General features: G+C 38.0%; 1 protein-coding gene across 1 annotated transcript; it reads left to right on the top strand.

Annotated features, from left to right (window-relative positions):
* Positions 1-24045: 24045 nt before the first annotated feature.
* Positions 24046-24699, top strand: LOC122900954 (RIB43A-like with coiled-coils protein 1). The gene has a single exon (XM_044240169.1). It carries the CDS (start codon positions 24052-24054, stop codon positions 24607-24609), a length of 558 nt encoding a protein of 185 aa, XP_044096104.1. The 5' UTR covers positions 24046-24051; the 3' UTR covers positions 24610-24699.
* The last annotated feature ends 587 nt before the right edge of the window (positions 24700-25286 follow it).

The following is a 25286-nucleotide window of genomic DNA, read 5'->3' as shown; positions in this document are numbered from 1 at the left end:
GCTGTCCTGCCTCTTCCACTGAAGTTGACATTTTGTACAGACTAGAAGAAATGTGTGCTATGAGATCAATAAAGAAGTAATTAAAAGGAACAGGCTCTTAATGATTGTAAATGAAGCCGAGAACACAAACTTGGATCTCGGGAACCTAGAGTTACGACTCCAGGGCTGTGGTCTGTTAACATCTGCTTGTTGGGTAAGAATGTTTTTCTTTCAAAATAGCACTGCTACATGAATCAACAGCTTCCAAAGGAACTATTTCGTGCGATCCAACTTCAGGTCTCAGACTTGAAAAATCTCATTGATCTTTAGTGAAATCTCAGTTATATAAGTAGGAAGTTATTTTTAAAGTCATACCAGATGCTACAGTTCCTCCTCATTGCTCCCACATGGATGTGTGCTGTTTCTTTAAAATTGCACCGAAGGCCCTGAAATAAAAAAGTTAAGTAGGATTGCCTCACAAACCTAAAGAACAGATTTGCATGCGATGGATCTGTAAATATTCCCTTTTGTTTTTTTATTTGGCTGCTGGCCCCCTCGTGCATGCACACACACACAAGAAGAAATCTCAGAGATTTTCCTTAGCAGGCACATGGTTTTCATTCGGGAACTGACAGCAGGATTTCTTCTTAATTTCAATCATTTTTACAGTCTCCTTAGTGAGACTAAAACATTAACAAATAAACTGCAACCCTGGCTCATCAGTTGCCCAGAAGAAATGTGAAGCAGTCTAAGCTATCAGAAAAAAACGTTTGAGGGGTGGCTCAATGGGTTAAAGCCTCTGTCTTCCGCTCAGGTCATGATCCCAGGGTCCTGGGATCGAGCCCCACATCGGGCTCTCTGCTCAGCAGGGAGCCTGCTTCCCCTTCTCTCTCTGCCTGCCCCTCTGCCTACCTGTGATCGCTGTCTGTCAAATAAATAAACAAAATCTTAAAAAAAAAAAAAAGATTTATTTAAAAAAAAAACTTTTGATAACAGAAAAATGATACTTGATTCAGTCAAACTGGAGCTCAGATGAAAAGAAATTTTAATTATTACACTGTAGCCATGGTTCAAAGGTTTTTTTCTATTATATGTTTTTTGTTTGTTTTTTGGGTTGTTTGTTTGTTTGTTATAATTTATGGTTAGAATTTGACCTCTGCCAAAGAGAGCTTTAAAAAAATGTATCTCTTATTATTAATATCCTATCCAATATTACTATTTGCCATCTATTTCCATGAAGAACTATCAGTACTATTATTTACCATATGATCATGTAGAACTACCACCGTTATCTTTAAATAGAATTAAACAACTCCTTAAAATTCTCTCGTGCCTACATAATGCTTAGAATAAATTTCAATATCTTGGCCAAGGCCTACAAAACCCTGCATGATTAAGTTCTTGTTTATATTTTCAACCTTATCTCCTATCATTGTTCCTTGGTCTCTATACCACAGCTCATTCCTACTTTAGGAATTTTGGTTTTTAAATAATGGTCAAGTAGCTTGTTTCAGACGAGCCCTCCTGCTGGTAACAATTAGAAGGACTGGGGGAAAGTCCTACTATCTGAAGGCAGGCAGTGACAAAATCAGCATAAACTAAAGAAGATAGGATTTTGGAAGAAGGGAAACACACTGGTGGAGAACCACATTTATATGCATTTCGCCTAATGGCACTTCCCAGTCTACAGCCTAGGATAGATAGAACTGAAGTGAGATATTATTGCAAGAGAGTCAGCAGAGAGAATTGGGGACTGCCTGAATAGCTAAAAATGAGAGGGGGAAAAGAGAGAACTACAGAAGAGAACCCCCCCCTTCTGTGTATAAATCTATGTATAATCCCCACACAAACCTTCGGCTCCTCAACTTAGATATGTAGGGTGCTGGGGCGAGGCAATGGTTAGCAGAGAATTCAGTCAATGCATGCTATAGGGAAGTCAGATTTCGGAATTAAAGGTCATAAATACATCAGGATTTCCATTAAAGTTCCAGAAGGACCACATGTTAGAATTAAAAACTATAAGCCAAGAGGCACTTGGGTGGTTCAGTCAGTTGGCTGACTCTTGATTTTGGCTCGGGTCATGATCTCAGGGTCCCAGGGATCCAGTTGCATTAAGCCCTGTGTCAGGCTCCACACTTAGCAGGGAGTCTGCTTGAGATTCTCTCTCTCCCTCTCTCTCTGCCTGTCCCCTCTGTGTTCTCTCTCTCTCTCTCAAAATTTCCAACAATTAAAAAAAAAAACAAACCTACAAACTAGGACTAAATGTTTTACCAACAAGTTAACTGCCTGATTGGGGGGCAAAAAAAAAAAACTACACTGTCCAGAGGAAGATAATGGAATCTAGAGTTTCTATAATGCATCATTAATTACCCAGTATGCAAACAATATGAGCAAATTGAAAAATATGGCTCATAGTTAAGAGGGAAAAAAACATAGTTACTAGACAAAGATAAAGCCAGATATTAGAATTAACAGACAAATAACCATAATAAATATGTTAGAGAATCTATGAGAAAAATAGGATATAATGAAGAGATAGGGAATTTCAGAACAGATGTGGAAACTATGAGATATCAATTAATAATTAATGACCAAATAAAATTCTGAAATGGAAAAAATCCAAAATAAAAAATTCAACAGATGACATTTATAGTAGATTGGGTATAATAAAAGACCACTGAACTTGAAGACAGTCCAAAGAAATCATCTATACAAAAGCATAGAGAGAAACATGAGTGAAAAAATAATGAACAAAGCCTCCATTACCTTGGGACATATAGTAATTGGAGTCCTGGAGAGATAAAAGTGAGGGAGAATGGAGCAGACAGGTAGAAAGAAGGGTGGAAGCAGTTCAATTCAGTTTTTAAACTCAGTCCAATCTGAAAATCTAAGTAGTTTCTATAGATAGCAGTGTTCAATCTCTCTTGCACAAAATTGCTCCATTTTGCAAATGTTCTCCGTTTCCCCCAGGTTCTTTTCCCAAGGTGATGCCTAATGTATGCTGAGAGCAATTGGTTGAATTGGTGGCAGAGGGGAAGGAACTGAGAGTCCTTAGAAAGTTTTCTGATCTCTGGGATGACATCCTTATTTATCTGAAAGCAGCTGCCCGTTCTGGCACTCACAACTAAAACTTGCATTTATTGGAACTCAGATCTACCATGGGCAGGACAAAGGCTGACTGGACCTCACCTCAGCTCCCATTCCTACCAACTCTAGTACCTGTCACATTTTTCTTCCAGCTTCTAGGTCCATTGGCTCAACCCCAGCTTCTGTCGCTATCATGGACTCATTGGCTTAATTCTGCATTAATGCCACATTAGAAACATTAGTCTGAGCTGTACCGACTCCTTCCTCACTGCTGAGCCATCTCATTGATGTGGCCCAGCTTCCAAAATGGCACAGGTTCAACCATGGAAGTGATAACTTTTCAAAGCCCAACATGGGGAACAAGATGACACCTTCCCCTACTCCCCATCCCTTTTAACCTTCTCCACTCCCAAACCTATGGGTACTCTCTGACTTACCTCACCCTCTGACTTGGAGAGAAGACCTCCTTCTTTTTGTTTTCTGGGCAATCTCTAACAAAACTTCCAGACCAGGAAAGGGTGCCTTCTTGTAGTTTATATGCTTCCCCTGCTGTAACTAAGAACCATTATATAGCTCTGCTGTCAAAGGTAAAAGGGGATTTTGCTCTATTCTATAGAAGAATACTATAAGCAGACTCCTACAACCTTAATACTCCAAGTATTAAGAGAAGGAATGGAATAAAGAAAATTAGGGAATCCTGTCTTTCATAAGCTGCCTGGCTATTGTGTTCCTTTATAATCTTATTTGACAGAGCAGAAGATACTTACTGTCTTTGCATTCCTTGTCCAGCAAACTTTGATCTCTCCCTAGACATTTGGATAGCTGAAGCTGACTAGAACAGAAAGGGGAGAGGGTAGAGAAATACTTCCCAAAATATTAGTATTATTCCATAATTTATTTTATTTATGACCATGCAATATGGATGGAGCTGAAGATATAAATCCATCTTGGGGCAACTTTAATAGTCAGGTGAGGGTCACCTGGGTGGCTCAGTGGGTTAAGCCGCTACCTTCAGCTCAGGTCATGATCTCAGGGTCCTGGGATCAAGTCCCGCATCGGGCTCTCTGCTCAGCAGGGAGCCTGTTTCCCTCTCTCTCTCTCTGCCTGCCTCTCTGTCAAATAAATAAATAAAATCTTTAAAAAAAATAGTCATGTGAGTCTAGAAGCCCCTTCATTTCAGACAGTTAGTGTGAATGCTCAGATTAGGGAAGGATGCAGCTATGATCACAAGCTTCATGGTAATGCTTTATAAAAGTGACTTCTGTTTTCCCAAGTCTCTGAATCTGTGTCACCATATCAAACTTAAACTTCTAAGGATAGAAGTAAAAGTAATTTGAAGAAAAATCTCAGTTCAGAAAGTTCCAAGCAGATTCTTTTCACCATCATTCATTACTACCCCCTCTGGGTCTTTATAAACTGCATCAGATTCCATTCATATCAAGCCTGTGATTACAGGTCAATTATCACATTAAATTATAATTGTTTTTAATCCCTAAGTATGTGTTTATTACTTAAGGAAGTCTCAATCTTCCTTTAAAAAATGTGTTTCAGTTGAATCTAGTGATAAATTTCCAAATTTACTTATGGTAATCAATAAAAGATTTAGTGTAATGATTAATGACAAATTCATCTAGGGACAGGTGTTCATGGGACTTAATTCAAACAGGAAAGTATTCAGACTTCCACATTTTAATTTGAGATATCTTTCTATAGATAGATACCTAGATAGATAGATATCTAGATAGATAGATAGATAGATAGATAGATAGATAGATAAAATCCCCTCAGGAGCAGCAAATTTCAAATTTCATTGTGTTGTCTCTACTGGTTTATTAATAACACTGTCTAGTGGACATCAATGCCTCACACAAGGGCTGTAACAGATTCCTGTCTTGCCTTAAATGTCTTGTTTTAGTTTATATCAATATAGCAAGGTAGAAAACAACTCATGCATATAAACCTTTGGCTGATGTAGCAGCTGAGCTTTACATGTACAACTGAAGCTCTAAATATTTAATGTACAGTGTTCTTTCTAATTTCAGAGGAAATATGAAGGCAGTGTTCCCAAAATCCCACAAGTTAGTCTATCATTTTAAATCCAAAAGTGAAGGATTATGGTTCAAATGACTTCAAGTTAGCATTAGACAGTTCAGGAAAAACAAAACCATTTCAGAGAAAACCACACTTCTTTCTGAAAGGAAGAGAAGAAATATTTCCCATAATCAGAAAAGCACGACATAAAGCTCAATAACACCATAAAAAACAAATTTGTTCCTCAGAAATGAGGTGTGATTTTTTTTTTAAAGATTTTAGTTATTTATTTGACAGAAAGAGAGATCACAAGTAGGCAGAGAAGCAGGCAGAGAGATAGGGGGAAGCAGGTTCACTGCTGAGCAGAGAGCCTGATGTGGGGCTCAATCCCAGGACTCCGAGATCACGACCTGAGCTTAAGGCAGAGGCTTAATCAACTGAGCCACACAGGTGCCCCAAGGTGTGATATTTTTTATTAGACAACTAAGAACTCTTAGAAAATATTGGAAACAAAATAAATATAGCAATTAATTAGATAATTTCAAATAAGATACATTATATCAATCATATGAGATGTTAATGTGTTATTAATATATTAATATATAGTTGTTAACATATGTACAGTTTCTCTCTTAAGTTCTCACATCACAATGTGTAGTATACTTCCATGTATTTACTTTTACAGTAATAGAGTATGAATTGTGGTTCAGGTCTAAAAATTGCCTAGGTCAGAAAGAGAAAGCAAGACAGGTTTGAACCTCACCAAAAGACCCATATATATATTATTTATATATATTATTATTTATTGTTATATATAATATGTTCTTACATAATGTATTATATATGTATATTACACACATATACACATATAATATATGTATTATTTCTTTGGTCTCTTAACTGTGCTACATTGAAAACCAAATGCCCTAAAAGTTACATGAAAAAAATACATTAAAGCTGGTTAGAATGATTAAATGTGAAAATCCATGTTTCTTTAAGGTAATAGGGACTGATTAGGCATAAAAAGTGGCAGAAGATAGCCAGCTTCCTTCTTCTTAGAAGATTATCAGAGTGCAGAGCCTGAGGGATCTTTGACTAAAGCATTCAAAATGAGGATTTATTTTGGTAGAAAGGCTATCTATTCAGATAATACTAGGGTATCTGGGTGGACAAACAGCAACGTCCCAGTGCTTTTAAAAAGGAAATACTCTACATTATTAGAAGCTTGCATCTCACAAATAATTCAGGAACTGGTTTTCAACATCTTTTCTTAAATCGCATTTAAGGCACTGAATCCTACAAATAAGTCTAATTAACATAAAATGAACACATTTTAATGACATTTTAAATACAAAACAGCATTGGAATCTGAGGCCTAGCCAGATACAGACTTAAAACTGGCTAAACTGTTTCAAATGCTATGTCTTTAAATTAATTTATGTTGAACACAGTGGGTACCGGAGTCAATTCTGGTTGCTATGACAACAGACACTGAAAATTTAAAGATCCAGCAGCAGGCTCAATTCCCTGCAAAGAGGGCAATTTTACATTAAAATTACATACCACTGCAACAGTTTTGATGAAACATGTTAAACAGATATACATGCAAGCCATCTTTTTTTAAGACAATTTCATTAGTGTATGTTAGATATCATGTTTATCATTTTAACTTAAATTTCCTCCTAGTTAGATTTAAAGAGTGAATTAGAATCTAAATTGCAAAAAGGAAGCAACCAATTATCAAAATGCTACACTAGGGAAAGGAAAGATATCTAAACTAACCATGTAATAAAAACACTATAGAGTAGAAGTCTTTATTATTTGTTTTGCAAATGTATCCTTGGCTGGTGAGCCATGCTTATAAGATGGAAACTTAAAAAAAAAAAAAAAAAAAAGAGGGACATGCATTCATATGAATCACTGAATTTTTCAGCTTGATCAAATGCATTATGTTTTCTCTAAAGAGTCTTTTAATTGGCTGTAAAATTACTGGATTTGAAAACAATTGTGTTTTGTATCATTCCAATACAGTTTTTATGAGGTCAGGGCTCATCAATTCTACCAAACAAACATACCCACTCATGTAACCCAAAAAACAGTCACCTTGTGTATATAAACCAAATGGAGGGAAACGAGGTATGAGGGGCTGTCAATCAATATGTGCCAAAAAGGAGAAGAAGGTTGAGATCTCAGGAAGTGACATTCCTCCCTGTGTCTCCTTCCACTGAACAGGAAGGGCAAGGAAGGTGACTGCTGGGTTATAGTTAAATGCACATCATGAGAGCCCAGTATCCCAATCTGTTTTCAAAAACACTCAGAGGCACACATATTTTCAGGACAGGTCATTTTCTGCTTAAAGTGTAATACTTAGTTTATACTACTAAAGTATAGTTTAGTCTGCTAAAGTGTAACACTTCTCTTGAACTGGCTCATCTGTTTAAAACTCATTCCCTTTGGAGAGTTCCTGATGCCAAGAATTGATTCCATTTGAAATGTGGATTCCCTTTTTTGTGCTCATGTTATAATTTTCAAATTAGATTAATCGAGTTTCATGTTTTCACATCTAGTTTGAAGAAGAAACAGGAAATGGGGAAATAATTATTTTCCTCTCCTTAAGTATGTCCCCTATACTAAATATTACCCTAACATAAAAGAATTCTAAGTCTATAAAAGATCTCAAGTATCTAAGGAATACTTACTCAGTTCATTGATTTTATTTTTTACAATTTAGAGGGATGTCTGAAAGTCCTATTTTATTGGGCATCCAAACTTTCTTATTCCACAAGGCAAGAATTAAAAGGAAAGGAAACACTATTTGAATCCAAAATATGCATTGTCCTTGCCTATGGAGACAGAAATCAATGAGAATGTCCACATTTCAAATACATTTTAAGTAGATGGAAAACCAAACTATTTTAATATGTGAAGTCCAATATTGCTTCTCCAATTTAAAATTATAGGATATTGATTATGTTGAAAACATGTTCATCCTCAGGATTAATATTATGCAGGATAATTCAAAGGAAGAAAAAATTTTTATTAAAAATACATGGGGTCAAAAATATTAAAATTCATTCATGTTATATAAGCTTTCCTTTGTTTCTTTTCAAGTAGTTTGAAAATAAAGACTATTAAGGTCCAGTGGGTAGAGAACTACAAACATGATTCTAATTTTGTATTTTTAAAATTTGTGTTTATATCATCTACATAGAACAATGTGTTCCATTAACACCAACCTCAGTCTTCAAGAGTCCTCTTTAGGTATTTATAGGCCTTGGGCTGAGCTCCAACTGTTAGTGTTTGCAATTACTTTTCACACATTCCTGTTTAACTTATCAGTAACAACAGAGATGTGTTACATGGCACAAGAAATTATTTTTACTTAATTTGTTCCTCAAAAATCATTCAGTGCCCACGTACAGTAAATAATACAAAGTTGTTTGACATTACTAATCCAATATTATAGTTGAAAAGATTTATTGCCTTCCTTTAATTGTTGAAGAAAATCAACATATTTTGAACAACAGCCATGTGCAAGGCACATAAAGGATTTAGTCTAATGGGGGGAGATACGACCAAGACACTGATTTAACATGCATGCAAACAATGCTGAGATAAAGTAGTAAAAATGATTTTTGCCTGAACATATCAGGAAAGACTTTCTGGAAGAGGTGGCTTTTTTTCTAAAGCTTGAATTTGCAGTCTACAGGGAACAGATGGAAAGAAAGATCTCTGCAAAAGTAGGGACAAAGCCCCAGTAGGGGAACATGTACTCTGTTCCAGAGATCCTGAACAGATCTGTTAATGGAGCGGGACTCTGCCTAAGAAATTATCAAATCCCAGTCTGAGGGACATGGAATCTGTTTTTTAGACAGGAAGGTTTTGGAGTAAAGAAATGGCAAAATACATGGTGTTCTTCAGTAAAATTTGTATGACAACAGTCTAGATGGACTGCAGTAGGAAGAAGACATGAATTGAGAATACAATTTAGAAGGCTTGGTCTAAGTGAAGTAAAAAGAGGTGTGGAGTAGGTTGGTAGTAGGAAAGAGGACAAAGGGCACTTAAAAACATTGAGCAGATCAAATGAAGAAGAGTGGTAAAGGTCAATTTGAGTCCCTATCTCTAAGGGTTAAGAGATGTGATACATTAAAGAACTTGAATATATCAGAGTAGAAAATGTTAAATTACACAACAGTTTGGAAGTACAGAAAAAATAATGTCTTAATTTTGCCTTTAAATGAGGTGGTCTTTCTTCTGATGCCCCAACCCCACTCTTTTACTAACTAACCAGGAAAAAAAGCCAATTGTTTAAAGCTTAATAAAATCCAATAATTTAAACAGTCCCTTTAGGTGGTGCTTACTCTCCAGGGGATTTTAAAAAAAGATAAAGTGTTCTTTCTCTTAGATAATCTCACTTACTCTCTTCTTTAATCCCTAAGTAGTGAGTGAATGTATGAGTGGAGGAGTATGAAGAACTTGTTACACGACCCTTTAGTGTTGAGTAACTTTGGGACCCTATGCTGTCTTTTCATCTTCCGGTCCTTGGTGATGCCTCTGGTCTGTCTTGTCTTGTACCCTGCAGACCTCCAGTGCACAAGATTAGGAAGATTTGAATTTGGATCTAATTCTTTTGGCTCAAGTGATGCTCCTAGTGAGAGTTCTTGGCTATCTTAATTTCACCTAAGCTTCTACTATAAACCCATGGGATGTCTGCCTTAGACTCCCTCACAACCCCAGCTCAAGCTGTCCACTCAGCATGTCTTGCTATGAAGCCACCTTGGGGCCCCTGCTGTACCAAAACTCTCTGGAAAGCTGCTAACTTAGACTCTTATTTTTGCCTCAAGGAAAACAAGGATAGGCTGGATGGCTGAACATCAGGAACTGAGTGACAGACTGGTCATAGTAAAGACCATCAGATTTAACTGAATCTGATTAGGTCAACATGGGCATTCTGCTAGATGACATAAGAAAGAAGAGTCTTCTTACTAACGTACCTGCCCTTCTCTAGGCCAACTCCAAATAAGCAAAAATCTGGGCAGACATCTATATGTATCTGCTCCTGGCTTATCTCTCTTAGTCCCTTATAATATTACAAGGTCAGAGAGACACAGCTTTCATTTATATCTTTTATATCATGGCCTTCTTCTCTCAGGCTCCATTTAAGCCCCATGATGGACAAAGCCTGAGGCCTCCCACTCTGTCATTAACATGGTAGCAAATTAACAACACGGCTAAAGAAATTCTGTGGTTAATATGGCAACAGAGGAAACCAGAGGAGTTTAAAAAATCTATTCTCAGTGATATTAATTTGCTGTGCAAACCCGTTTTGCATGTCAAAAGCTGAATATTACCTAGATATTTTAGTCTCCCAGAGAGATGGATGCCTCAGATGGACCAGTTGGAAAATCCCTACTGGGAAAATAATAGAAAGATTACATTAATATCATTCAAAATGTTACTCATGTTGCCATGGATTTTTAGTAATCTATGCAATTAATATTAATAGCATTTCTAAAATGATTAATCATGGAGACTTCATAAATGTTCACAGTACGATAGCATATGCTACCTGAAAATGGATACTCATTCAAGAATTTAAATAGCATCAAAAAAAAAAAAAAGACTTTAAATAACATCTATGTTTGTTGTATACAAAAACCAAATAAATACTGCTGTACCACTGTGTCTGTGACCAGGTGTGAAAAGATAGAGGGTCTGGTATTTTCTACAGTAGGTGAAGTAATTTAGTAATCTTTAATTGTTAATGAATCAACTGACCATCTGATATACATACTAAAGTTACTGAAGATGAAAAAAAGTCAACAGTGGAAACATTTAATTGATAAGACTTGTCCCAGTGCCTTTTTTCTTTCTTTGTTCTGTTTTCTTCCTGTATGTCTCTATTCCTTTTTCATTCAAGCTGGGTACCCACAAATCCAACTTCTTTAATTTCTCACCTGTGATTCCCTCCAATATGAGGAAATAAAATACCACCCAAATGCAAAGTTTAATTGTATATGTCTCCACAAAATCTCAGTGAGGTATAGGAAGTAAAAAGTATCCAATATATTTTTTAAAGAAAGTAAGTCCAGCTTCCTTTGGCTGAAAATTTCCATATTTTCCTAAATGCCCCTGAAGTAAGCATTACAATTTGATGACATAATAAGACATAAATTTATATGCCACCCATTGTAACACAGTAGAATGGAAAGCCAAATGAACTTTAGGTCAAAGGATTATCTATTACTCCAGGCCTATTATTTACAATGTGTGTAACCATGAGCAACATACTTAAACTCTCTGTGCCTTCATTTCCTCTTCTGGAAAAGAAGAATGATAGTATCTCTCCTGACTTCAGAATCGAAACTAAGATCAAGCATTGCTTCTGAAAATTCTTCGTTAAATTTTAAAGTGCTAGAGACATGGCTGAGAATTACTATTTTTACCACCATACCTGTAGCCGGTGTTGAGGTATATGGTACCACAGTGCCTTGGCACTTATTTCTGCACACCCAAGGCTGCTCACTGAGGCCTATGATTCTTCAGCCATAGAGAAAGCTTGGCCCACTCCAGGCATGCAAGAAGTACCAGTTTCTGATCTCAGAAGTAGCCATCAACCAATGGTGAATGAGAGGTTGGTAAATAGAACACCTGGGCTTCCTTGCCCCTCTGTTGGAATGATTTAAGGTACAGCGTCTGCAGGGCCTCCCAGCATTGCCAAGAGGGAATGAGCACCAGTTTCACCCTGGCGATCACTTGCTTGATGAAACACTCTTTATTGGTTTCTTTTCTTTTCCTTCCCTGTCTGACTTGCCTCCTCCCCTGCTGCTATTTTCTGGGATGACCTTGAATAAACCACTTACACTAGAATCCTTGTCTCACAGTATGCTTCAGAGGGAAACCAAACAAAGGCAGTATCTCTCGACCAGGCCTTGCCTTCTTTGTCTGCCTGGGAGAAATCTTTGAAGCCTGGCAGCCTAAATCACACAGGAATTCAAGTCTGAAGTATTCTCATTTCTCCCTTTTAATCCTTCAATTAAAACCAGAATGACAAATTTCCCAATAAAATACAGTGGGTGATTTCTTCCCCCTGGCCTTCCTTGCTGGCCATGCAATCCAGCAGGCAGGAAAGCATTCCCAGACCATTCTGAGGTCACTGAACTCTGACTCAGACTATCCTACTACACTCTCTTGCTCAAAGAATCAGCAGGTACTTATTGCCCAAACCTGTTTTATAGGGAACAATAACTTCAGTTAAGTAACTAAAGACGTTTACTGCCTATGGGCCACAGGATTTTTTAAAGTACCAAGTCCCCAAGAGCCGTAGGTCCAAATTTCATCTTGCCTTTGCATTTGTATAAAAAGTTATATTACCAAGTCTTTCTTTTTTGATTAATAAAACACACTTTCTCAAAATACCTTTTTAACTGTTTATTTTAACTGAAAAATCTCTTCTCTATGAGGTTAGCAAGACCTGGGTTTAAATTCTGACTGCAACTCTCACTAACTGTGACACTAGGCCTATTACTTAGCTCCCTAGGCCTTCATTTTTTCTTCCCCTCAGTTAGAAACAATAAAAGTACCTAGATTTTACAGCGGCCCTTAGGACTGAACGAAGTAAGCTTTGTACAGCTCAACACATGGGGTAAATTTTCGTGTTCATTAAAAATGAATCTGGAAATATTTCATTCACTTATTCAATTAACATGTATTGAGCATCTCTTTACTGCTAGACCCCGTGATGGATAAAACAGAATCTTTCTCCTACCCTTCAGAAGCTAACAGTCTATTGGGGAGATAGATACACTTTTTTAAGTGAATAATTAAAACATCTGTAATACAGTATATTGTATTCAATTTAGTATTACATGTTAGTATTAAATTGGATGATTATAATGGGAACTATTTTTTCTTGTAAACAGCAACAATAAAAAGGCTTTCCATAAATTCTATGCTTAATAGACCACAGTGGCATTCAGATACTTGTATCTACTTATCCTATATTCAGCAATGAAATTTCATAACCTTGTAATTCATAAGAACCATTCTCTGTCCATTATCAGAATGTTAATGTTTGAATGGTTAATACTGAGGAAAATCAGGACAAGAGCACCATTCAACCCTGGGTCATGGTAAATGTGAAGAGAAAATTACAACCATGTAGGGTTTTGTAGTGGTCCAAGAGGAATGAATTGCTGGTCTGCCTAACATATCATGTCACTCCACTAAAATCACTATCAGTGTCATAAACTGCTATCGATTGGCTAAGTGCTTAGAGCCCTGGGAAGTTTAATATTCTCCTGCCAAAAAGACTAGTAATATGTTTTGTTGATCACTGTACCAAAAGCTCACCCTCCTTCCTGCTCTACAAGTTTCCCACATGTTTTATTCTTGCCTAAGAGAGTGTTTTGCATATGTATTGCATGCCCTTGACCCAGCCTACCCCAGACCTGTTAATTTCTGCAGCTGATCCCCGCATGCCATTCCTCAGATGGGGAGCACACAGCACACGCACCCTCTGAGACCTCCCTCACACCTCGTGAGGAGAAGCAGGGTGTCATTTGCTGGGATTACTTGTGAGAGGACGAATCTGTTGATTAAGTGGCTCGGGCTCTGCCAGGGGGGTTAGTGAGGTGTTTAATTGAAGCAGGAGATGTGACTGACACTCATAACTCAACCACAACATATTCATCTTATAACACCCGGCTCTCAGACCCAGTTTTTAAACTGTTTATGCCCCATACCCTATGAAGAATATCACCAACTTTCTTAGAATGACAAACGGATGTCTCAGCACGGAAAGGCCAATCAAGCCTTCATCCTAACCTTGTCTTCTCATCTTTGCAGAAGAGAATGTTCTTTTTTTTTTTTTAAAGAACCATTCACCTATAAGACAAATGCATTTTTAATAACTATTTATTCTTACTTTGAGAACAACGGTAACCTCCTTCATCGTAGTTCTTCAAATCTCAAACATACCTTTTATAATAACAAATATGACTTTACTTCTGCTTTTGAATAAGCATTACACTTTCTTTCTTTTTATGAAGAAGGATCAATTCTACAACTAAACATACTATTTTAATACTATCAGGAGCTTGTCCTGAATCATTTTAGAATAAAGTTCTTAGGTTCAGAGAGAATTTAGGTTTAACTTTTCCCGTATGACTTCCCTTTTCGTATTATAAATTCAACCAGTTGTTTATTGGGATGGAGAAATACTAAAAGAACAAGTAAGGGTCGGCAAGAAGCCAACAAACCAATACCACAGTCTTTTGGGGGTTTTTTTAACCATAAGAAAAACCAAGAAATAGGACCCTGAGTGACTAAGGACCATGACTTGCCAGTCTGTTATCATGGCCCTCATCTTGGTCTCCAGGATGTCTTCCATGGAGCCATCAATGTGGCCTTGTTCCCAGGATGGTAGAGGTTGAGGTAATGATGGATTAGCTCAGTTCACTTGTACAGACTAAATGAAGAACATCGGAAAAGTTTACATATATGCAGGAAAGAAACATGATTAACTAAAACAGCTCAAGGTTATGACTAGCAACTTGAAGACAGGTAGTCTGTGAGAGGAAAAAATGGAAAGTGGTGGCAGACCACAGGAATTAAAGAACAGTGTTTATTGATTTCTTTGAAAAGTATGGCTTCCGCCTAGACTGCTGCTGGGACCCACTTGTGGTATCGGCAGTGCTTGTAGTTGAGACCCATCCGTGCAGGAAAAATCCTTCCTTTCACAAATTAGAAAACTGAAGTTCGAGTTTCTCAAGAGAAATTTTTGTTTAGTGACAGAGCTGGAATAGAACCCAAATGTTCTGCCTCCTGCTTCAGTTCCCTTTTCATTCCATCAACCTAAAGTACATTTAGGAACTGAAGAGTTTCTCATAATTAAAAATAATTTCCTTTAAAAAAAGTTACCTTGTGGGTACGTGGGTGTCTCAGATGGTTAAGCATCTGCCTTTGGCTTGGGTCGTAATCCCAGGGTCCAAGGAGTCCAGCGTTGGACACCTTGCTCAGAGGGGGGTCTGCTTCTCCCTTTGCCTTTTGCTCCCCCTGCTTGTGCTCGCTCTCTCTCTCTCTTTCAAATGAATAAATAAAATCCTTTTTTAAAAAATTACCTTTTTAGTTTACTGAGTACATCCTATGTTTCAGGCACAAGAATAGGAACTTTATCTAGAATTTACTATTTAATTTCCTGGTGACCTAAACGAGACAGGTACTGTTACATCTGCAGTGCATGGGTAAAGGTAATGCTCAGTGACACTGAATTATGCGCAGTGTAAACTCTGGCACCTCACAACTGACAGAACCACCATTGAGATCTATGTCTGTCTAAATTCCACTTTAAGTAAGGGGCAGACTGAGAAGATTAACTGTGGCCGAAAGATCTGCATCTGCACCCCCTTTCATCTCCATTGCGACGGTCTTAGTTCTGGATCTTCTTGTTGCTTGACTAGTCCAACAAGCTCTTAACAGTTTGGACCTCTCCCCTCTCAGTTCATCTTCTACACCTACAACAGAATCATTTTAATTAACTCCAGTATAGTTAACATAACTGTGGCATTAGTTTTGGGTGTACAACATAGTGATTCAACACTTCCCTTGCTTCAGCTTAAGTGTATTCTTATTCCCCATCACTTATTTCACCCAGCCTCCCACCCACCTCCCCTCTGGTAACGCTCCATTTGTTCTCAGTGGATAAGAATCTGTTTTTTGACTTGCTTCTTTTTTTCTTTGTTCGTTTGCTTTGTTTCTTAAATTCTATGTATGACTGACATATCTCGCTTAGCCTTACACTCTCAATCCATCCATGTTGTTGCAAACAGCAAGAATTTATTCTTTTTTATGGCTGAGTAATATTTTATATATATGTGTGTGTGTGTCTATAGATATATGTATATATATCTCCCACATCTTCTTTATCCAACAGAATTATATATATATATATATATATTTTTTTTTTTAGAATTTATTTATTTATTTGACAGAGAGAGATCACAAATAGGCAGAGAGGCAGGCAGAGAGAAAGAGGAGGAAGCAGGCTCCCTGCTGAGCAGAGAGCCCGATGCGGGACTCGATCCCAGGACTCTGGGATCATGAACTGAGCTGAAGGCAGTGGCTTAACCCACTGAGCCACCCAGGCACCCCCAGAATTATATTTTTTAAATGTATAACTCATCATAAAATTCTCCTGTTATAGGAGTGCCTAGGTGTCTCAGTTAGTTGAGGCTCATGATTTCAGCTCAGGTCATGATCTCATGGGTGGTGGGATCAAGCCCCACAATAGATTCTATGCTCAGCAGGGAATCTGCATAGGATTCTCTCTCTATTCATCTCCCTTTGCCCCTCACCCCACTCGTGCATGCACACTGTTTCTCTCTCTCTCTCTCGTAAATAATTCTTTAAAAACATTTTCCTGTTACATTCAAGCACACACAATTAATAAACAAGAGTCAGAGATTATGTCTTTTTAGTTTTTAGTTCTCTTAGATCTGAGTCTCTTTTTACTCTTCCTTATTAATTAATAGCAATATAATCACAAATTTTAATCACCCCTTATGACACCCTGAATTCTAAGAACAGTTTCTGAAATGTTATATAATTAGAAGATAAATTTGTTGGCCTAATCTGAAATGTTATATAGTTAGAAGGCAAAGTTGTTGGCCTAAGATAAAATCCATTGGCCTAAGATAAAGTTGTTGGCCTAATCTTTACCATAGAAGAATCAGTGATTAATAAAAAATCTAGATAAGGACAGTCCAAGAAACAAAAGTTATAAGATAATCTCCTTTATAAACATGGATATAGAGATATTAGCAAACTGACATAAAAAATATTTGTGACCAAATTAGGTTTATTCCACAAATGCAAGGATGGTTTGATTTAGAAAGCCTACAGTTGCAATTAGACAGATCAGCAAAAAAGAAAAATCATATGATCATCTCAGTATATAGAGAAAAACATTCTAAAATTCAATACATGATTATAACAACATTCTGGGCAAACTTGAAATGAAACAGACCTGGGTTTCATCCTAGAAACCTGACTAAATAATTTACTACATGCTATCATGTAGCACTCCATGAGGCTGTAGTCAAGAGAGCTCTCCTTCCCACTCTGTCTGTTTTCAACACCCCCCCAGGGCCTCTTTTGATAAGAATGGATGTGAGGCCCTGGCTCTCCTCTCTCCTTTTCCTCTTTTTGGGCTCATATCCATTCAACTACATGATATGATTTGCTGGTGCTATAGAAATCATATAATATATAAACATAATTGTACTGAATACTCTAAATGAGATTGAATCACACAGATTATTATCACTGCCTAGTCATTATTTTAATAATCATTTTGCCTTCCAAATAATAAATCCCAACACAAAGACAACAAAAATTTTAGAAATGTAATCCTCTACAAGAAGGAAAGAGGAAAACACCCACTTGTTTATAGTTATAGGATCTTAACCTTATTTGCTAAGAAAACATAGGAAATTATATGATAGGGCTGATTTAATATGGGAGATGAAGCAATCTTATTCTAATTTGGTCATTTGGGAGAACCTTTATGTTGCCATGTGATATAATTATGATGACAAGCGGTGGAAATGTATTATTTCTGTAAGTGTTTTATATACAGAAGTTTATGAGAATGCCATCTCATATGGGAGAGGGAATTGCATACAGAAAGCACATGTATACAAGATTAGAACTAGAAATACAAGCACTGTGTTTGCAGAACAATAAATAAAATATTTTGCCTGGGGCAACGTGTTTGTGCAAGAAATAAATAAGGTCAACGTTAGGGACTGAATGTTTGGGTTCCCCCAAAATTTATATGTTGAAATCCTAACCCTCGAGGTGAGGGAATTAGGAAATGGGCTTTTAGCAGATGATTATGTTATAAGGATGGAGTCCTCACAAATGGGTTTAGTACCCTTATAAAGAGATACCTCAAACAGCTTTCCCTCTCTCTCTCACCCTACCATGTAAGAACGTAAGGAGAATCGAAGACAGCCATTTGCAAACCAGGAAGAGGGTCCTCACTGACACAGGATCGACCAGTACCTTGATCTTGTACTTTCCAGCTTCTAGAACTGAGAGAAGTAATATAAGGTGTTTAAGCCACCCAGTCTGTGGTATTTGTTACAGCAGCCCAAACTGAAAAACAGCTTCAAGGGGACCTTTTGGAGCTAAAAGAAAACACTTTAGAGAGTTTACAAAGCAAATTAAAATGTTATAATAAACGTATTTTTAGCTGTTTTGTTATGTCTTTTTCCAGGAAGGACATTTCCCTGTGGTGCAGTATAAAGCTTTGTTTCTGTCTCCTCCCAAATGTTCCCCTATTCTGAGACTCCCTAAACCAGGCAAAACAAATCTGCCTTTCGAAAACTGGAAGCGAACAGAAGGGTCTGTAAGGTTGTGGGTGGACAGAGCTTAGAGGGATTCCCTAAAACAACTATACCTGAAAGGAGGGAGTCATTTAAGGACCAGACAACCAGGTTTATTCCTATAGTCCTGATTCTTTATTACTAGCATTCCCTTTCTCTACCAAGAATGTCCCAGTTTGGACAATAAACTATATGATTGTCCTATTCATTGGCTGCTCACAAAGCACCCATGGCTAAGCCCTTAGGCAAGGAAATAATGCTAAAGCCAGTTCAGGCTGAACTGTCTAAAGTAGAAAGATATCCAGAGTGCCCTCTAAACTATATTGTAGATATTTTTTAAAAGAACAAAGAGACTGTATGAAGATGGGGCAGGAGCAATAATCTCTAAAGGTATTAATTAAACTTAATGCAACAATGTAAGACAAGCACTCCACAAGATATCCTTGGCATGATTTTTTAATTTTTTTATTTATGACCTCCCAAAATGCTCTATGGAAAATTTGTGGAGAAGAGAATAAATCAAATGGAGTAACAGCTCACATGTGGGGAATTTTTTATGTGACAGACACCACACTATGGGAAAACAGCCTTATATGTAGACCCACCAGTTACAGGGGATCAGGCATTTTTGTCTAAGAAATTTACACCTATCTCTTCCTTGTGAAAACCCTGTGAAGTAGGTACTATTATTTTGCAATTTTTTTTAAAGATTTTTATTTATTTGACAGAGACACAGTGAGAGAGGGAATACAAGCAGGGGGACTGAAAGAGGGAGAAGCAGGCTTCCCCTGTAAGGTGCAGGATCCCAGGCAGAGCTTAACGACTGAGCCACCCAGGTGCCCCTATTATTCTGCAATTTGCATGTTAGGGAACAGGGACACAAAGAGATTAGCTCACACAAGGATTCATAGCTGGGAAGTGATAGAATAAAAACCCAAGCAATTTAACCCCATAATCTGCTTTTTTAACCACTATGGTATAGACTCATCATACCCAAAAAAGCCGAAATTCTTCTACTTCATGTTCATTAGGTGAACACTTTTGTTAGAAATAATGACTTCCGGAGCCAGTTCCAACCTAGCACTTTCTGACTGCTGAATGGGTGCTATCCTGGCTTCCCACGCAAATACCGGTCCTAGCACCTCTGATATGTATTCTTAGATAGCTCTAATATAATTTTATCTCTGAGGTGTGTCTGAAAGAAGGATATCCAAGAAAAGAGCTGTCACCACTCTCTAACTGGTTTCTAATCTGGAACTATAGATTTTACTTGATGTTTCTTGGACCTATAAGGAACTTGATTCCAATCCCTAAAGATAATAACACCAGGATTTTATCTACTGGTATTGTCCAGGCAAATAATAGAAACAGGTTAACACTGTATCAGTTAGGAGAGCTTTCAGGCATCAGTAGCAGAAATCCCGAATGACAGTGGCTTGAACAAATTAGTGTTATTTTTCCACAACCCAAATACCTAGAGTTATGTTGTTCTGGCATTATTACTGCTACTCAAAAATATTGTCAGGCATCTAGGCTTTTCCTATATTTTGGCTATCTATCTTAAATGTGTTGGTCTCCACCATGATCTTAAGATGGCCATTACAGTTTCAGATCATGCTGTGTTCTGTGTAAGAAGAAGAGGGAAAGTAGTTTGCACAAAGTGCATTTAACTCTTCCAGAAGCAAACTTCAAAATACATTTTTTGGCCACCTCTAACCAAAATGAATATGTGGTTTTCTAGCCTCCAGCAGGTGGACAATAAAGATGGAGGTTGAGATTATGTATGGGGCTAGCGAATGAAATGTGTGCCAAGATGTGGACAATAAAGATGGAGGTTGAGATTATGTATGGGGTTAGCGAATGAAATGTGTGCCAAGATGTGACTTGGGATCTACCGGTTGGTAGGAACTCTATCCTTTCCCTTCACACTAAATGTGGGCATGTGGGGAATAGGAAGGAATCTGCATTCTCCATATTCTTAGAGACACAACTTTTTGTCCTCACTGAGACCCAGTATGTCTTTAGTCATGGAAATCTTTACAAAGATCTTTTACTATTATCTCCAGCTCTGGAGTGATGGAAACAGCTTTCTTCCTTCTACCCCTTCCTCCCTTACCAATTTGAAAAGTTAGACTTGAGTGTGATTACTAATTAAGAGCTTTCTTAATATACTGATATGTGCATGTGGGGAAGTATAGAAGAACAATACATGTTCTTCTACAGATACTACTGATGATTGTTGCTGAGGGATAACAGGGGATCCTTCTGTCTGTATATACATTTATCACTTGAATTTTTTTAATACAAGCATCTATTGCACTTTTTACCTGTAACAGCAATGATGATAGAAATAGACAATTATTGGGCACCTGCGCGACTCAATCGTTTGAGTGTCTGCCTTCAGTTCAGGTCACAATCCCAGCGTCCTGGGATCAAGTCCTGCATCAGGCTCCCTGCTCAGCGAGAAGCCTGGTTCTCCCTCTCCCTCTGCTGCTCCTCCTGCTTGTGCTCTCTGTCTTTTCTGTCAAATAAATACATTTTTTAAAAAAGAATAGACAGTTATTAAATTTCTCACTAGCTTTTCATGCTTTAGGCAGAATAAATTCAGTATAGTTTTCTAACCATCTTTGTGGTTCATCCCTGAGCCTTCAACAAGTTCTTCAGATATTCTTTAGCAGTGAAAATGTTTGCACAATTTCATCCACTTAAGTCTGATTACTGAAGTGTTGCGTTCCTAACTCTAGCATGTGAAATTGAATGGCTTGCCCCTGAGGAAGTGCCCAAGTATATGCCTGCCTTCTAGCTGTCAGGTTACCACAGGTGCTGGTTTGTGAAAAGTGACTTCATCAGACTTCAAAATTCTGTGCATCAGCCTGGATAGATGTCTTTTGACTGATAAGGCTAGTAATTTTTTTCTAGAGCTTTTCATTTCAGTGAATGACATAATAGTATATCCACAAGCCTTTATTTTAATGTGATAGAAGAAAATGTCAATTTTGCCTAATTTTTTCTTTTTTTTTTTTTTAAGATTTTATTTTATTTATTTGACAGAGAGAGATCACAAGCAGGCAAAGAGAGAGAGAGAAGGAAGCAGGCTCCCTGCGGAGCAGAGAGCCCGATGCGGGACTCGATCCCAGGACCCTGAGATCATGACCTGAGCCGAAGGCAGCGGCTTAACCCACTGAGCCACCCAGGCGCCCGAATTTTGCCTAATTTTTTCTTCCTAGAGATGAGCAGTGAGTGACAAGCTCACAAAGTCACAGACTGACTAAAAGTTGAGGGTAAGCAAGAATGCCATCTACCACAAAACTGAGTTGTGGCTTATGTCTTCAGCTATAAATTAACAAGGTTCACAAGGGTCCTGACCGAGAACCATGCCATGGTTTTGTTCAGGAGGCTGTTCTCAAATTTGTTGGAGTGTTTGTCTTTACTACCTATACTAGAATGACTCTGAGGTTTCTGACTTGTATGTCAGGACAATGAGTGGATGCATACTTATTCACTGATATGGTAAATACTGAAAGAAAGAATATTGATGGATGGGGGCAGTCTCCCTCACTTACCAAGAAAAAGATGTTAAACAAGTTCCACCTTATACATTTTTTATTCTATACAAAAATAATATTTTCTTTTCTTTGATATATAATACTTGCCTGTGACAACCTGCAGTAAATTTTTGGTCTTTTTTGGCTAATATTTGGAAGCTATTTTTAAGACACCCATGTAAACTAAGTAGGGGAAAGTGTTGTAATAATGTATTTCCTATAATTTGAACTATCCTAAAGTAGCTGGAAAATAGTAATTAGCAAAAATTTTTCTTTTTTATTTTTAAAGATTTTATTTATTTAACAGACAGAGATCACAAGCAGGCAGAGAGGCAGGCAGAGAGAGAGGAGGAAGCAGGCTCCCTCTGAGCAGAGAGCCCAATGCGGAGCTTGATCCCAGGACCCTGGGATCATGACCTGAGCCGAAGGCAGAGGCTTTAACCCACTGAGCCACGCAGGCGCCCCGCAAAAATTTTTCTGAGTGTCCAAATGGATCCTCTAATGTTCAAACACTAAAATTCATGAGTCTCCTCTAGTCAGAATCTTTGTCTCCCCTCACAGGCTATTTGTTCTATCTCACCACCCAGTTCTAATGATTTCAATTAGTAGTGATGACAATGATTTAGAAGATAATGATGATAGATAGCCTTGGCACTGGCATAGGAACATTACATTATTTCTAATTATCCCTATAACCATTTTAACTAACCTAAGGGTAGACATTATTTACCCTCATTTTATAGATGAGAAACCAAGAAAGAGAGGTTAAGTAACTCACCCAAGCTAGTAGGGGGGAAGCTAGGCTCCAAAGTGCTATCTCTACCATACCACAAAGTCTTCCTGAACAAGATGATTATTTACATTCCTCAGTACTGAATCTTTGACCTTCTGCTTTTCTCATGCAACATTTACTCCTAAAATAAGTGATCTCATCCAAATTTATGGCAGCAGCCGTGATCAGAAGCTAATGACTTCTAGAATTACCTTCCAGTTCAAGTTTATTTTCTGAGTTCTAGATCTGTATATCTTATTGACCCTAGGACATCCTTACTTCAATGTCCAATAGTTACCTATGATTTAACATATCCCAAATTAATACTTCATCTTCTCTAGCCCTTCTCCATATCTGTCCCTACTCCTTTAATCCTTAATTTTCTAATGGGCAATGTTATATACCTAGTTGCCCAAGCCAGAAGGTATTCTTGACACTTCCCTCTCCTTCAACCCTCACATCCAATTAAAAACTGAACCTCATTGATTTTATCTCTTTAATGGTACTGGAACCCTCAAATCCATTCTCTTCTCTCCATCTCCATTGCCAGTACCTTGGTAACCACTTTATAATATTTTGTCTAGTTTAGTGCAACAGAGTCCAAAATTCTAATGTTACCTCAGACTTACCCTGTATTTAATTTAAAAAAAAAATGTTTAACTTCTCATGTAGATGTCTCCATCTCTTAAACCCTCAAAGCAAACCGAGACAAGTACATTTTCTAATATGATTTCTTAAGCTGAATATAGTGAACACAACTGTATTATAGCTAGATGTTTCAAGTTTTTTTAAGTGGAATTTTCTTTTACTTATTTTTAGACTTTATACACTGTATACATTTATACTTCAGTCAAAGTATCAATATTTATTTCTTATAGTACCTGGTTTCTTATCTCACTCTCTAAAAGCCCATGGTCCAATTGGCTACCATAATGACTCTCCTACAATGTAAATCTGATTCTCTAATGGTCTGGCTTAAAATCTTGCAATGGCTCCATATTGCCTCCAAGATAAAAATCCAAATCTTTACTTGATGTAAAAGAAGCAATCTGGGGAGGATGCTGCCCCTTTTGGGATCGGATGAAGCAGGCGGGACTGGAGGCCACGCTTGCTGAGACAAGTCACAGCAGGGTTATGCCCTCCAGGGCAAGAGGAAGAGTTCAGACACTGTTGCTGTAGCCTAACTATAGCCTTGGACCTGAGCCATCCAACCCAGGAGCTTCAAAATTGACAATCGTTGCTAAGCAAGATGTACCAGGTAGACCCGTCCCCAGATCCCAAGGAGGTGGCAGCCATCGAGGCTAGAAGAAATCGAGAAAAAGAGCGACAGAGCCGATTCTTCAATGTACGGACCCGAGTCATGGGGGTGGATGTCAAAGCCCTCAACAGCCAAGTGGAAGAGCGAAAGCTTCGAGAGGCAACAGAGCAGAGCAAAGAGGCAGCTTATGGTTCCTACCAGGAACAGTATGATCTAGTAGCCCAGATGCTAGAGAAGGAAGAGGCAGAACGGACACGTCGGCTGAACAAGAAAGTCCAGGAATTTCGGGAGCAAAAGCAGCAGCTTAAGAATCGGCAAGAATTTGACCTTTGGGATCCTGGCCGACTCTGGATGGAGTTACCAGCCTATCTTGGCCCCAGCGAGCCCCCCTGTGGCCCAGCCAGCTTGCAGTGCTTTGCTGGGGAGGACCTGGAGAGGGCCATGTGCCTGAAAATGCAGCAGGAGCAGTTCAGATACAGCCTGGAGAGGCAGCTGCAGGAGCAAATGCAAGTCCAGGATGATGAGAAGTGCGCGGGCAGAATTATCTGAATTCTATAATCTATACCAATCAACCTACAGCCCAGTACCACCTACAGTTCAACACCAGCAGCCGCTGAACCCAAGATGCTCATCTCTCTCTTCTCCCTCATCAAGCTCATGAAGGCTGGGAGTCAGGAGAATGCTGCAGGCCCCCTCCCCCAACCCCTTCTCCCACTATCCCTACACCTTTGACCCTAGGTAATAAAGTTATTCACTAAAAAAAAAAAAAAAAAAAAAAAAAAAGAAGCAATCTGAGGCCCTTTTCTTGAAAGACAACTGAGAACCAGCCCTACATGTCAGCCCCTTAGGACATTACTAGGTTACACGCAAAACAATGGTATAAAATTATACAGTAAGAGTATAGTCCTACCTACTATATTGAATTTTAAAAGTTATGAAGATTCCATTTGAAGAGATTTCCTGGAAGAATGTTTATATACAAGTGCCTAAATAAATAAATGCCAGTAAGTTAGGAAAGTATGTTACCGTATTTTCAGATTTTACAAGACAGGAAAACTTACCTGACAAGTTAAATGAATTATTAAAAAATACAAGATTAGTCTGGAGTGGCAGGAGGTACTAAATACAGGCCATAAGGGAAATTAAGCATTAAGAAACTTAAGGCAGGCTTACACAGAGCAGGAAAGTAGGGAACTTAAGAAATTAAAACTTTCCCCATCTTTACC

The sequence above is a fragment of the Neovison vison genome, chromosome 1 (assembly GCF_020171115.1).
Source record: "Neovison vison isolate M4711 chromosome 1, ASM_NN_V1, whole genome shotgun sequence".
Taxonomy (NCBI): Eukaryota; Metazoa; Chordata; class Mammalia; order Carnivora; family Mustelidae; genus Neogale; species Neogale vison.
This window is presented reverse-complemented; position numbering and strand designations above follow the sequence as displayed.

Excerpts from the sequence above, each read along its gene's own strand:
- LOC122900954 (XM_044240169.1), top strand. The coding sequence starts at position 24,052 with ATGTACCAGGTAGACCCGTCCCCAGATCCCAAGGAGGTGGCAGCCATC.